Source organism: Pseudonaja textilis, chromosome 1, assembly GCF_049901715.1.
Source record: "Pseudonaja textilis isolate UNSWEBS1 chromosome 1, rPseTex1.2, whole genome shotgun sequence".
Taxonomy (NCBI): Eukaryota; Metazoa; Chordata; class Lepidosauria; order Squamata; family Elapidae; genus Pseudonaja; species Pseudonaja textilis.
In genome coordinates, this window is record NC_141990.1 from 62,432,523 (window position 1) to 62,446,580 (window position 14,058).

At 37.4% G+C, this 14,058-nt stretch overlaps 1 protein-coding gene across 1 annotated transcript; it reads right to left on the reverse strand.

The window, feature by feature from the left end:
• Positions 1 to 762: 762 nt before the first annotated feature.
• Positions 763 to 10,965, reverse strand: YIPF4 (Yip1 domain family member 4). Its single transcript, XM_026695523.2, has 6 exons — positions 10,738 to 10,965; positions 7,163 to 7,325; positions 6,281 to 6,452; positions 5,100 to 5,177; positions 3,481 to 3,594; positions 763 to 2,208 (listed from the first exon to the last, which is right to left on the reverse strand). Exons 1-6 carry the CDS (start codon positions 10,835 to 10,837, stop codon positions 2,071 to 2,073), a joined length of 765 nt encoding a protein of 254 aa, XP_026551308.1. The 5' UTR covers positions 10,838 to 10,965; the 3' UTR covers positions 763 to 2,070.
• Between the last annotated feature and the right edge of the window lie 3,093 nt (positions 10,966 to 14,058).

The window sequence follows — 14,058 nt, forward strand, 5'->3', positions numbered from 1 at the left end:
CTGTAGACTATTGCTGACTGCCAGCTAACTGCAATTTGGCAGTTCGAATCTCACCAGGCTCAAGGTTGACTCAATCTTCCATCTTTCTGAGGTCGGTAAAATGAGGACCCAGATTATTGGGGGCAATATGCTGACTCTGTAAACTGCTTAGAGAGGGCTGTAAAGCACTGTGAAACAGTATATAAGTCTAAGTGCTACTTACCACTTATTACAAGTGCAGGCTATATTTAAGCAGAAAGTAGCACTTTCAGAGCTTTTATAAGTAGAGGCATCCCTTCATATGAAAAGTAGATATAACTTGTTATTCTTCAATTTTTATAATTCTGCAGAGGGGGAACTAATAGAAGGCACATTTTAAAGCCTTTTTGTTTTATTCCTGGCTTTGATTTCCAAGAATATATTCATTAAAAAATGGATCCAATGACATGAAGGTGTAGAAGGAAAGACTGATGAAAGCAGCATTACAGCACAAGCCTCATCCCATTTCGTGACACTCCTTACATCATGTATTGTACACATGCCCCAAAGTATTGGGGCTTGCAGTGTGACATTCCTTTTATCATTCTGAGAAAAGTAGCCAGATCCCGTGGATGCACTGATTAATAAATTGTAACATTGGGAATGGATTTAAGTTATTTTCCTAAATGCTGGTAACTTGAAATTAAATTAAATTAAATTTGAAATTAAATTCCATCAAAATAAGAGAATGTTTAGGTCTAAACTTGATCTGCTTAATGATAAAAATCTGCTCGATTTACAGAATTGGCAGAAATTGAGCATTTAATTTGTCAGTAAAATCAACAGATAGCCACAGTAGTTTGTTGCTACTTATTCTTCTATTAAACAATGCATAATTTTTTAACTGATTCAAATACAATCAAATTTAATATATTAACAATTTTGCAAAGTATATAGTTCCTTTTTTCCAAGTCTCCTGGCTGTATGTTATTTAAGTGCAGTGAGATGTCAATGCACATCCAAAAATTCAAATTCAAAAAATGCAAAAGTAATTGTTTCTCTATTTGGATGAGCAACTCAATGCAATTTATGCCTTTGACAAAAATATTTGTATGTCTATATCTGCTTATCTGAATAAGCAGACTAGATTAAATATGTGCCTTGCAAATGATAAAGCTATGAAAATCCTTACAATGCAGAATGTCTTTTTCATTTGTAATATACAATTATATTAAAGAACCATTTCAATAATGTCAATTCGTATTAAATTTGATAATCAAATTGCAAATGCAACTTTGTGACTAACAATTTTACTAACCCCAAAACCAGTTTACATAAATAGCAAAACAAGGTGTTATAAAACAAGTTCAATTTTGAAGAAAACAATGTTTATTCTATTGAAGAAGTTTTTCAGAATCATACTATTTATTTAAACTTTTTTCCACTTACCACTTTCATAAAGCTGCAAATAAAAACTTTTTTCTGAAAGATTTCAAAATCAACTTTGTAAAGCAATATTTTGCTATGACATATTTACAGTGTGAATTTTTTTTTAAAAAAGGATTTCTTCAAATACTACTAAATGTTACTTCAAATATTTCATGTGATAGTAATGACAACCATAAATTCCCTTTATGATGGAATTTCCTAAACCAATCTTTGATCAACATAAAACTTTAAATCAGAACTGATAACTCAATAGCCAAGTCAAGATTGGACAAGATTATACATTGAAATATAGGAATGATGAGGATTGGCTGATGAATACATTTATGGGAACTATAGTTTCAAATAATCATTCATTTTTTTCAAGTTTCATGACAGTTTACCTATCATATGGACCACGTGCTTTTGGCAAAAATAATAAGTTTCTTCAAATAACATATTTAAAAATGTTACCATCCGTATTCATTAAAAATCTAACAAACCTAAAACTCTGGTTTAAATCTGTAATATAATTAAAAATGCTTAATTAATAATACACAGATGTACTTAAGGATACTACTGAAACTTCATCTGCCTGATAGGATACAGTCACTTGCCTTTTCTATCCACCAACAGTTCAGTCTTCATGGTGATCAAAATGTCCTTGTTCAAATCTAGCAATTTTGGTCACACCCCAGTATATAAAGACAGAAAGTAAATGTACAATAAAAAGATGGGATAAATCAGAAGAGGCTTCTTGGTTTTAAATTCTTCACCAACTAATAAGGAAGCAGCACTGTATGCAGCCCAAAACACTCCAAAAAGCTGGCAGAAAGAAAAAAAAGAAATGTTATCAAGGCAAGGAATTTTTTTTTATAAAGAAACAAAAGAATAAACTCTGGTTATGCACAGTAATCCAAAATTATTGCTGTGTGGACAATCTGGTACTATGTAGCAGGAAGCTGATCTCCAATTAATACCAAATCAGTACTATAATACCAAATGAATGTATTTACAAAATGAGAAAGTCCTAACAAGATGGTTTTGTTTTGTTTTCCTCCCCTTTTTAAAATAGTCAATTTATTATTATTTGAAGAAAAAAGTAATTTTATCCAAAGCTTCCTTAACAAGCTGGTTTCCTTTTTCTTTTATATCTTTTTAATGTGAAAAATGTACAATATGTTGATGTTTTTCAGCATCAGTCAAATTACTTATTTATAGGAATATAGCCATTAAAAGATGGAATAGTGTAAGTCAAGCTTTATTATATATCTCATACTGCATATATTGTATCATATTTTATATCCTAGCTGAGTTGGGCTGAGAGAGACTGGCCCAAGGTGACCCAGCTGATTTTCATGGCTAAGGACTTGAATTCATGGTTTCTTGTTTTCTAGCCATAATCACTATTAAGCAGGGGTATAAAACTCCTGTTGTCATAACAGCGTCATGTGACATATTGAGATTTTTCCCCCCCCTTTACTAAACTGGCCATGGGTGTGGCCAGCATGTGACACATCTGGTCCGCAGGCTGGGAGTTTGACAGTTCTGCACTAGAGTGAATTGGCTCTCAATTTACAGGCATAAATTAGAAGCAAAGTAGAACATGAATACTAGCTGCATAATATACTATTGCAGTGGTGGCAAACCTTTTCAATACCAAATGCTGAAACAGGAACGCGCAGATGTGCGTGCAACCAGAAATCAGAAGAGCAGCTCCTGGCACACAGCACGGGAGTGCCAGAAACCTGAAGCTCTTAGCTTCCTGGCACGCAAGTGCGCGCCAACCACCTGGCCTTCCGGTTTCTAACGTGCATGTGCGTGCGGAGGCCAGCTGGCCGGCATGCACGTACACACCAGGGAGCCACTCTTCCAGTTTCTGGCACTCCCATGCACATGAAAACCAGGTGGTCGGTGCACATGTGCGTGTCAGAATCCAGAAAAGCAACGGGCGACGGCTGGTATGCCTGGAGAGATGGCTCTGCCTGCCACTTCCAGGTACGCATGCCTTGGTTCGCCATCACAGTACTATGGATAAAATTAATTGATAAATTGTTGATATTTTGGTCTTCTGGTCATGAATGATATTGAACTTACTTTTATTAGAGTAGAAACAATTTCAAATGATCCAACTATCAGGAGTACAGGTGCTATTACAATAAGAGGAAGTAAAGAATATCCAATCACTCCAAGAACTTGACCATATGCAACCTGTAAATTAAAATACTTCAGTCATTGTTTCCAGTAACTCAGTCTACTAACAAAGATAATTGTTCAAGCTTGAGTACATAAGTCATATATGTTCTTACAAGCCTAATTCCCAAATCCTCTTGTTCATGTCATTTTCTAAATCAGGGGTCGCTAGCCTTTTGGACCTCAGGGACCACCAAACTCATAATTTTAGCTCCCAGGGACCACTAACCAGTTCTGTGGGCGTGGCCTGATTTGTGGGTGTGGCTTGGTGGTCATGTGACTGGCTGGGCATGGCGTGTATGTAAATATTATAAATATTTATATAAATATTGAATTTTTTATATAAAAAAAGCAATTTTTACCCAAAATCAGGCAAAGCAGCCAGGCAGATTGAGTTGTTCACAGAATGACAGATTTATTCAGAGATCTATCTATCTGCCATTGGCTAGTTCAGTCTGTCACATAAAATTTGCTAGCCAGCAAACTCACAAAATTAACTCACAACACACCATGCATGTAAATATTGAATTTTTTATTTAAAAAAAAAACAGCAACTTTTACCCAAAATCAGGCAAAGCAGGCAGATTGAGTTGCTCACAGAATCATTCAGTGATCTATCTGTCTGCCATCGGCTAACTCAGTCTCTCAAATTTGCTTGCCTTGAGTCTGCACTGAATTTGCTTGCAAGCAAACCTTTAGTCCTAAGGGAAGGTTTGGCTGTGCTGAGCCGAAGATCTAAAGACCAGCTAGAAAGCAAGAAATCCAACCATTTCCTGCTTCCTAGCTAATCTAAATCTCCCAGCACAGCCTAACAGATGATGATTGGAAAAAGGAAAAATAGCAATTTAGCAGGCAAGTTTACCAGGTAAGGAGTGAGTGGGCGGGGAGGGTTCCTGTGGGCCATGTGGGCTAAGCAGCCTTGTGTTTCTGCATAGCCTGGATTAATTGCTTTGTGGGGGTGCCCCGGGGGTGAGATTTCTCTGCAGCCCACCAAAATTTTCTCACAGCCAACCGGCTGGTGACCACTGTTCTAAACGATCTAAAATTTTGGAGACTGGTGGATGTAAACTATAAGAAGGCAGGCTCTGGTTTCATGTTAGAAAAATATTCCTAATAAGATCAGTTCAAGAAAGGATGTTGAATAGGGTATGCTGAAAGACAAGGGTTGATTTGAAAAGGATATTGAAAAGAAAAAACTATATTGAAAGGGATGTATTTGAATAGAGGTTGGATACTCATTTGTTTTGAATACTTTAATTTAGATTTTAGTGTTTAACAGCAGAATTATCTCAGTGGTATAAATAGACTTTTTCAATGTTTTCTTTTGCTATACTTCCCAGCTTACTTGCTGAAATCCTCTGATAAACCAGTAATAATGGGCAACTAGTATTCATCCAAGTTGTTCATAGATAGGACCATAAAATGGGCAATTAAGGAATGACAATTCATATAACTAATCCCAATTTGAAAAATAATTTAAGTTGAACTTTCAAATACCAAGTCCACTTTCACAAAATTCTTACCTCTCCTCCAAGAACCCTGGCCAACAGGAAGATTGTTAAGGATCCAAATATCCAAATAGTTATAATCCAGGATACCACCTTAAAAAATTGTTAAATATTTTAATCAATATGGTTACTTATGAACTGAAAAAATAATTAATTTTGACAAACCAAAAGTCTTCCTTAAATTGGAAAATAATATATTCAATCACCCCATTCACTCTTGTTCATGCAATTGTGCAAGCCTTTTTCTGGAAAAAATCCTCCCGAGTTTTCATAACATGGTTGCATTATATTATGAAAACTTGTGATTATCATAATAAAATAAATGACAGAAAATCCCAGAAAAGTGCTAGGCTTCCGGGTGGGCTTGAATATGTACATTACACTTATCAACAGATCCTTAATTCAAATATGTATTTTCTTATACAGCCACTTTGCCAAGTCATGTTGATTTTTAAAGGAGATGCTGATAGATGCAACATGTGCTCTTAGACTTGCTCCAAAATGTCTTTTCAACCTCAAATCCAAAGTACAGCCCTAGTAAATCCTGAGTACATAACAAATAAAAAAAATTAAATGCAGTACTCTGTTCATTAATGCACTACTGAATTCCATGATACTTGAAATAACTTCTCTAAATTTGATAACATAATAAATGATAAACTTTAAAAGTGATTAATTATGGATCACATTAATCACTGGTTCCTGATCAACTATAACAGTAACAGCAGTAATAGTTTTAGTTATTTTGCATAAATAGAATTTTCAGATTCAAACAGTTGTTCCTATGAGTTGCTATTATCTTCAAGCCCTGTGTATGAAATTCAGCTTGATTCAGTAGGCCTCTGCAAAATTACAGTTCAAAAAGGAGTCAACCACTGTAATGTATTATCAATGGATTAGGGCCAAAAGAGTTCAGTCTGCAGAACACATTCCACTTTCACTTGGAAATAGTAGGTTAAAAATAAACATAAAGCAGAATAACATAAGCACAGGCAATCTATTGAAGGAGAAATAAAATTTAAGAGAAAAAACATCACTAGATAAAAGAACCATATTCCAGTTATGTTTAAGAATATATTCAAGCTTCTATATGAAGATGCAGGCAAGTTTAATATTTGATTGTTAACAGTTAAGCTGTATTAACAGTTGATGACAGCTTAAAATAATGAAGGTGCTTTAAAAAAAAATTAACCCACCTTGAATTGTCCATATAATGAGATCATTGAGAAGAATAAGACAACAGCCAAAGGGCCCCAGAAGTCAGGATTATCTCTTACTACTTGTCTGTTGAATCCGAGAGAAGGCATTGGCATCAAGACGCACCGAATTTTGTAGTATATATCCTTCAGATCAATGTCTAATTCTTCTCTGTTACAAAAAAGTAGAACTTCCATAATATGTCCTGAAATTATGGCTTAGCATTATTTGAGAAGGCAGACTTTATGAATTGTATAAGAAACACAGCACTGAAAGATTTCCCCCCAAAATATATTTACCTATTATTGAACAAGTGGAAGTACGGACACTTTTTAATACTAGCAAACAGTAAACAATAAGCTAAGCCATTCCTTGTCTGACAGCTATATTATTCCATGTTAAATATTGCAAGAGAATAATGATTATATTCTTACTCCCTAGGAAAGAAAATTATAGTAGGAAACGAAAAAGAAAGTGCAACTCAAAAATAATCCATAATTATACTATTATTAGAAATTGATGTCCTTTTATTCATGGAATACAGATGCAAATATACACACCTTAAGCAATTGTTTATCATAGCTTTGAGCTTCTGATTAAAGTTTTTAATAATTTTACATTAATTCTACTGAAAAAATATTTTAATCTATGATGTTTTCTAAACAGTACAATATGACATGTTGCCAAAATGGAATCTTCTATAGTGTACAAAAATATTGAAATGATAGATGTATTTAAATGTCAATAAATAGAGAATTATTTAATTGTCAACTTTTCTTTTCATTTAACTCCTTGATCACAAATCACAGCCCTTGGTCTAAAATAAAAAATTAGTTTCATGGTCAGAGCTAAGCTAAGAATCTCAAAGCAATGTTACTTACAAGAGTGGTTTGTTATCTTCAGGGTCATCATCTTCCACCTCTAAAAGCCAGCCATAACCTCTTTGCCTCAGGAAGGTAGTTGCTGTAGATTCTTTCATAAATTCCACATTTCCGCCTCCAAGGTTGAGTTTCACATCTGTAGATGCTATTGAGCCACTTAAATCTTAAGTCAAAAAAATGCAAGAGAAGTTAAGAATATATATATTTGCTCTACTGGAATGTGTATTGATATAAAAAAAGGGAAAGTCGCTAGGCCTAATTCTCATATCATGCTACGTTGTTGCATTGTTGATTTGTTTTTGGGTTGACCTGATATACAACTCATTCTACAAAAGAAAACACAGTTTATAAATTAAAGTGGATGACTTTGCATATTACCCTAAGCTAAAAGAACTGTAAGAGAATGAAAGAAGCTAAATTATCCATAAGTACATATAAGAAAATAGCTTACAAACAAATACATTGGTTGCATAAAGAATTCAAAAGAAGTGCATTGCAAAAATATGTTAACATGAACTTTAAATTTTTAAAGCAATGATATCCTTTGGAGGGCTTGTGACTGCTTTAGAGGTTGTTGGATGCATGCATAGATGACACTAGATTTGGGGCCACCAGCAAAGTAGCATGCACACACATGGGCAGATACTTGGACACAGTTTTTACAGCAACAATACCAGCTTTCCAAAGGACCTGGCTTTTTCAAAACTTCAGGAAGGGGTGCCATGTTCATCTGATGTTTCACAAAGCCACAACAAATACCAATATATTATCTACTATGGAGAACTGAAATGTTCACTTTAGCATGAAGTTTCAGCTGCTTCTTCCCTATAGTTCAGTTGAAATGCTCTCATCCCCGATTAGCCAACAGGAAACTAAAGCAATATAGGATTTGCTGTCCATATATGCTTTGTTTGTTGCTAGAGGATGGTGTTATTATTTCCTGTGTAGGAAAGACAATACTTTCCCATCTTCTCATTATCAGCTGTCAGGAAAACCATTCCCTAATCACAGAGACAAGGCTTGATCTGTAGATTTAGATCTTGACACCTTTCAGTTTCCACTTCTCTCAGCCTGTAAATCAGCTGCCCAAGCAAGGAGAAATAATAGGCAGAGAAGATCTGTTTACTCTCCAGGTCTTTAAACTAATGAGTGACTCAAAGATTTGGACTAGATAATTCAAACAGCAGACTGGCACAGGAGTCTGTAGTAACCTTTACTCTGCTGTTTTAGTATTGTCTGCCCACCTCCCAGCTGTTATTCAGGCTGAACTTGAACACAGGCTTAGTATTATTTCAAAACAACATTACATGAAAAAAAAGCCAAATAACAACTGACAGATGAAACGCTAGGGTGGGGACAGGATATGTTATAAAATGTGTTCGTTCTCCTGCATTATCACATAGTCCACATTCATGTAGGTGGCATGGCAGAAAAATACAGTTTTTTTAAAAAAAATGTCAGTGATGTAGTTAGGCAGAAGTGAAAGACCCTTAAACTGCATAAGACTTACAATTACTTACCGACAACGATTTTTCTAAAATCTTATAAGTTAAAAGAAAAGCAATTTTATATGACAAATCTAAAAACAATAAAGAATTGGAGAAAATACCTGTGTTTTAATTTATTATATATAAGAATAAGATACTTTTTCACAATCTAGAATAAGATGCAGCCAAACTCTCCCAATTATACAAAATAGATGACTGTTTGATCAGTGAGCAGGGTAGATTAAAAACTTGGCCTGTTATTTCTGTAACAATAACGCTCAGATACTGCTGAAGCACTGCATCTATTCTTTCTAAAATCCATAGAGCTTCTGTTATGCTCTTCTGTTCACTGCACAAAAATGCTTTGATTGAAGAGCATGAAGGAGGTTTAACTTAAAAAAAGAACAGTTTAACCATCAGTAGAATTCATAAGATGTTCAGTTTTGACGTGCAGAGCTAAATACAGTATACAGAACTAGTTAAGCTTTGAAGTTTTCCATTAAAAACCTGGGAAATATCAATACATTTAATACAGTAGTCCTCTATTTAGGACCACGATTGGCACTAGAATGTCTGTCCCTAAGCAATGTGGTTGTTACACTAGTTACACCCAATTTTATCCTATTTAACAGAATAATAGAATTGGAAGGGGCCTTAGAGGTCTTCTAGTCCAACTCGCTGTTCAGGCAGGAGACTCTATATCAGGGGTTTCAAACTTGCAGCCCACAGGCCAGGTGTGTCACTTGCTGGCCCCGCCCCCACCCAGTTTAGCAAAGGGAAAAAGTCCTGATATGTCACGTGACACCACCGTGACAACCCGAGTTTGTACTCCTGTCCTATACCATTCCAGACAAACACACACAACCTCTGAAGGTAATCCGCTCCACTGTTGAATCATTCCCAGTTAGGAAATTTGTCCTTAATTTAGATTGCTTCTCTCCTTGATTTATTTAATTTGTGTGCCACCCATCCCGCTATCCAGAGTGACTGCATATGCCATGGTCATTAAGCAAATCACCAAGATAATTAATTGCAATCATTAAGCAAATCCAGCTTCTCCCTTTGATTGTCGGAGATTCCCTGGGAAGGTTGTAAATGGAGATCACATGATCGCAGAATGCTACAACCATCATAAATACATGCTGGTCGCCAAGCACCTGAATACTGATCAAGTGACCATGGGGATTCTGTGATGGTTAGAAGTATGAAGACCAGTTGTAAGTCACTTTTTTTCAACATCATTATAACTGAATGGTGGTTAAATGAATCATCATAAGTGGAGGGCTACCTGCATTATTTAAGGACATAATGGCATCCATATTAACTCAGCTCAAAGGCATGTCTAGTTCAGCATTTTGTCTGAAGCAGCTCATCACATGGTTGTTAATAAACTGCAGTTTCAATCGCAAATTCGTTTCTATGTCCTTCAGCAACTGGTTATCAAAAGTGTTAGTGTTTCTGATAAACCATAGTTGCCATGATCAATAGAGATTGTAAACCTTATTCTTCAAACACTATACTCTCACTTTTTCCATCCTTCTCCCAAAATACTTCCAAGCCCATGAATCATACTAATTGGATGTGATCAATTTAAGTTTTCAACTTCAATTATTATTATTATTCATTTTGACTAACAACTAATTCACCCCCAAGTGTTACCCTCCGGGGGTTACTTGACTACAACTCCCAGCAAGCTGCTCAAAAGTGCCCTACAGAGATCTATGCACAACAGCAATCTGTGCTGATGCCCTATCAGAGTGAATAACCAAGGTGCCACATCCACAGCCTTGTGCGCTGGTGTGTGTGTGTGTGTGTAAAATATATGGAAGAGAGCCCACAAACAATGGAAGGAAACCACCAGAACGCAGTTTTAGCCTGCACTCCCTTCTTTAGCGGCTCTGCATAACTCAGTAAAGCTCCACACTCCCCTCTTCCCCCTCCGCCAACACCATTACTCGATCCTTCCTTATTTACCGGACCTGTTAGTCCAACCCTCCTCTCTTCCCGCAGGTGCCTCTGCCACGCAGGCCAGGCTGCGCCAGAGGGCTCCGGATTTCTTGGCATCTGTTCGGTTCCCTCCACCATTACCTTCGGCATCGGCCGAGGAGACGAAGGTGAAATCGCCGTTATTGGGAGCGTAGAGAGGCTGCAGCGGAGGCGAAGCTTTGGGGGCACCCGGGTGCTGCATCGCTCCGCCCGCCGCGACAGCTTGGTCGGAGAGCCGAGAGAGGGCCGAAGGGAACCCGCCGGCCAGCCCGGTCAACAGCAACCCGCAGAGGCCGAGATCATCCCCCTTCTCCTGCCTCCTCTTCCTCCCCCTCCTCCTCCTCCAGCTGACTGAGCATCAAGCAGCAAACCTGAGATCGACTTTCCGATTGGGCTCCCGTAAAGCCCTCTTTGATTGGCTGCTAAGATCTTCTTCCCGATTGCCTCGGAACTGGATTTCATTGGTCTGGAGAGCCCTGGTGCTTGGTCATTGGTTGGATCAGGACCAGACGGGAGACGGAAGAAAAAAAAAATGGGAGCGAGGTGGTGGTGGGGGGAGTGACAGTTCTTCTGGAAAGGAAAGTGGGGTGGGTGTACATCTTGTACCGTCTTGCTTGAAACTTCCACGCCTGTGACGATGATGATGATGATGCCGCCACGAAAGAAGCTTCGGTTATAACACTCTGATTGGCTACTTCCTTGCATTGTGCGTTTATTTTGTTTCGTAGAAAATAGGGGTTTTGCTCAGCAAGCGCCTGTTCTGCTGATCTATTAATGCTCAGTCAGTATTGTAATGCTGAGGAGGCAGAATGTATCTATTGAATCTATTGTTAGATCTCTTGAGTTATTTGCAGTAGATCAGCACGGAGTTCCAGCGGTCAGTTATATAACAGTTGGAGCAACTTACGCTACAATGATAATAGTTTTCAGATAAACCAAAGCTCAAACATCCTCCAGATACGCTTTTTCAAAACCTTTTTCTGGTGTTAGAAGCATTTCTGATGCTTTTACATGTCTTCTTATATGCCTTGAATACAATTGAAGTTGTGGCCAATTACTTTTACCCCTCTGCCTTTCCTTCACTTTTGCATCAGATAGAGGCAGAAACAGGAATTGATTGCAGTCTAACGTAAACTTCCTGGCAGAAATGCATCAGTCAAGACCATTAATGCGCCAAAGATATCGGGCTGCAGTATGAAAAATCATTTCAATTACTTTTAGCAGCAGAGGATAGGTTTACATACATGAGGGAGTTAGTCATTTTATACTCAAGCTGAAGAAAGACAAGTGGCCCAAAGTCATCCAATGAGTTTCTATAATTCAAAGTGGACTAGAATATGGATTTCCCCAATCCTAGTCAATACTTCATTGATTACACCAGAATCTGAGCCCTTGATAGGACAATGTGGTATAAGTATGTTAATTAAAAATAATCAATTTGTGATTAAACATGTAGTGAACCAGGCCAATGTCTATGTTCCCATCCTGCTAACCAAGAAAATATATTATTTTGGTTTAGTGTGTTCTCAGAGATTATAGTAATAAATTACTGTACCATAAATTGCTGGCTTCCTCCTTTTTTATATTGCTATGCTTTTCTATATTACTATGCTTTTTACTTTTTACTTTAATACTTTCATATTATTGTATGCATTATACTTTTAAATTTTTGTTTGTAATTTTATAATTAAAAAAACCAGTTGATTCACTATCAGCTATCCATGGTTGCTAATGAGCAATCCTGTCTTCTGTTGACTCACATGTATGTGTTGTCTCAGATATGTAAAAGCATTGGTGCTTTTCATAGCTATTTCAGGGGAAGAAGCGAGGGCAAAATGGATTTTCTGAAAATTGACATAGATTAAAAATTACTTGAGTACAATGTTCCAGGATTGGCTATCTGGACTTGCCATATTAAATATAAAAAATGAGCGAGCTAAAAAATGTAACCAGTTTCATCTTTTACCTTGAGCAAGAATAATTAATGGGTTTGTTTCTAATTATAAAAATTTAATTTGTATATTATATACATTTTTAATGCTTCATATGAAATGGTGTTTATTTGTTGAGAGTGGGGTGAATTCTAGAGCTCATTTGCCCCTTCCTTCACTTTTGAAACAGTCCCTGAATTTTGGCTTCTAGGTGCTCACTAAGAAAGGATTTTTTCAAAATGACCATCAGAACATTAGTATTTCATATATTAATATTAACACACTCTGATGCTAAGGAGTTCTACTCCTCCTAACCACCTGAAAAGAAATCTCTTCCAAATGCAAAACACAAGCAGAGGAGAGGAGTTTCAGTTTTAGTTTCACAGCAGCAACCAGCTTTAGTACAGAACAGTTGAGCTAAGCCACGCCCAGGGTCCTTGCTGTTTCCTTGCTCACACAGCAAATACTGTTTCAGTTTGCAAATAGCCCTCAGCTCTCTCACACACTTGACAGTCTCTCACACTCTCACACGCTAGTCAGATGAATACGGATGGATGCTGGTAGGCAGAGGCAGATTCCCCCCCCCCGCCCCCTTATTTTCCTTCCTAAAAACTAAGGTCGATCACATAGTTTCATAGTGAAGCACAGGTGTCCAGCTAGTGTTGGTATAAGAGTCCAGTACTTTTTTAATACCAAATACAATCTGAGGAAATTCATTCATGAAACAACAGAATGCAAATAAATGTTCTATCAGCCACAGTCCCAGGACATGTGGGAGCAACTGTTACCTAGATATATTTCAGAATACAGCTCCACAGACACCCTGCTGTGAAACCCTCTGGTTGAAGTTGGGCTCTATGGAGCCCTTCAACTATTATTACTATAGTGACTTCCCTGCTGCACAGACGCATTCCTGCCTAGATTTTGTCACCTTGTTGACGGTAGACTGCCAAGGCTAGTTCTTGGTAAGTTCAAACTGCATTGGTGATGTAGAATTTGGAGCAGCTCAAGAATTCATGGCAACCATTGACTTGAGCATTGGTGATTGCATGTTGGTTTGGGTTTTATATTGGGGTAGTGTGATAGAATGTGCACCTGGAGAAGAAGCCATGGATGGAGTCTTGGCAACAACAGAGCTTTCTCATGGTAGAAGCAGTTGTACATTCCAAAGAGAAGCCCAAATTAAGAGTCCCGCAGTGCTGAACCAGATGCGGAAGGCAGAGGTATATTAACCATTAAGCACACTAAGTATGTGCTTAGGGCACCAGGCCCAAAGGGGGCACCACAAAAACTTTTAGGTAGCCTAAGCTTGGCTTCATTTGTACAGTTTGTACAAAGGAGGGGGCACCAAGATTTGTCAGTGCTTAGGGCACCATTGAGCCTTAATCCGCCACTGGGGGAAGGGGAGAAAGATGTTCAGCCACATCCTAGCATCTCTCAGGATATATATATTAGAGTGGATGGATATAGCTTTAGTTTGGCAAGATTCTGT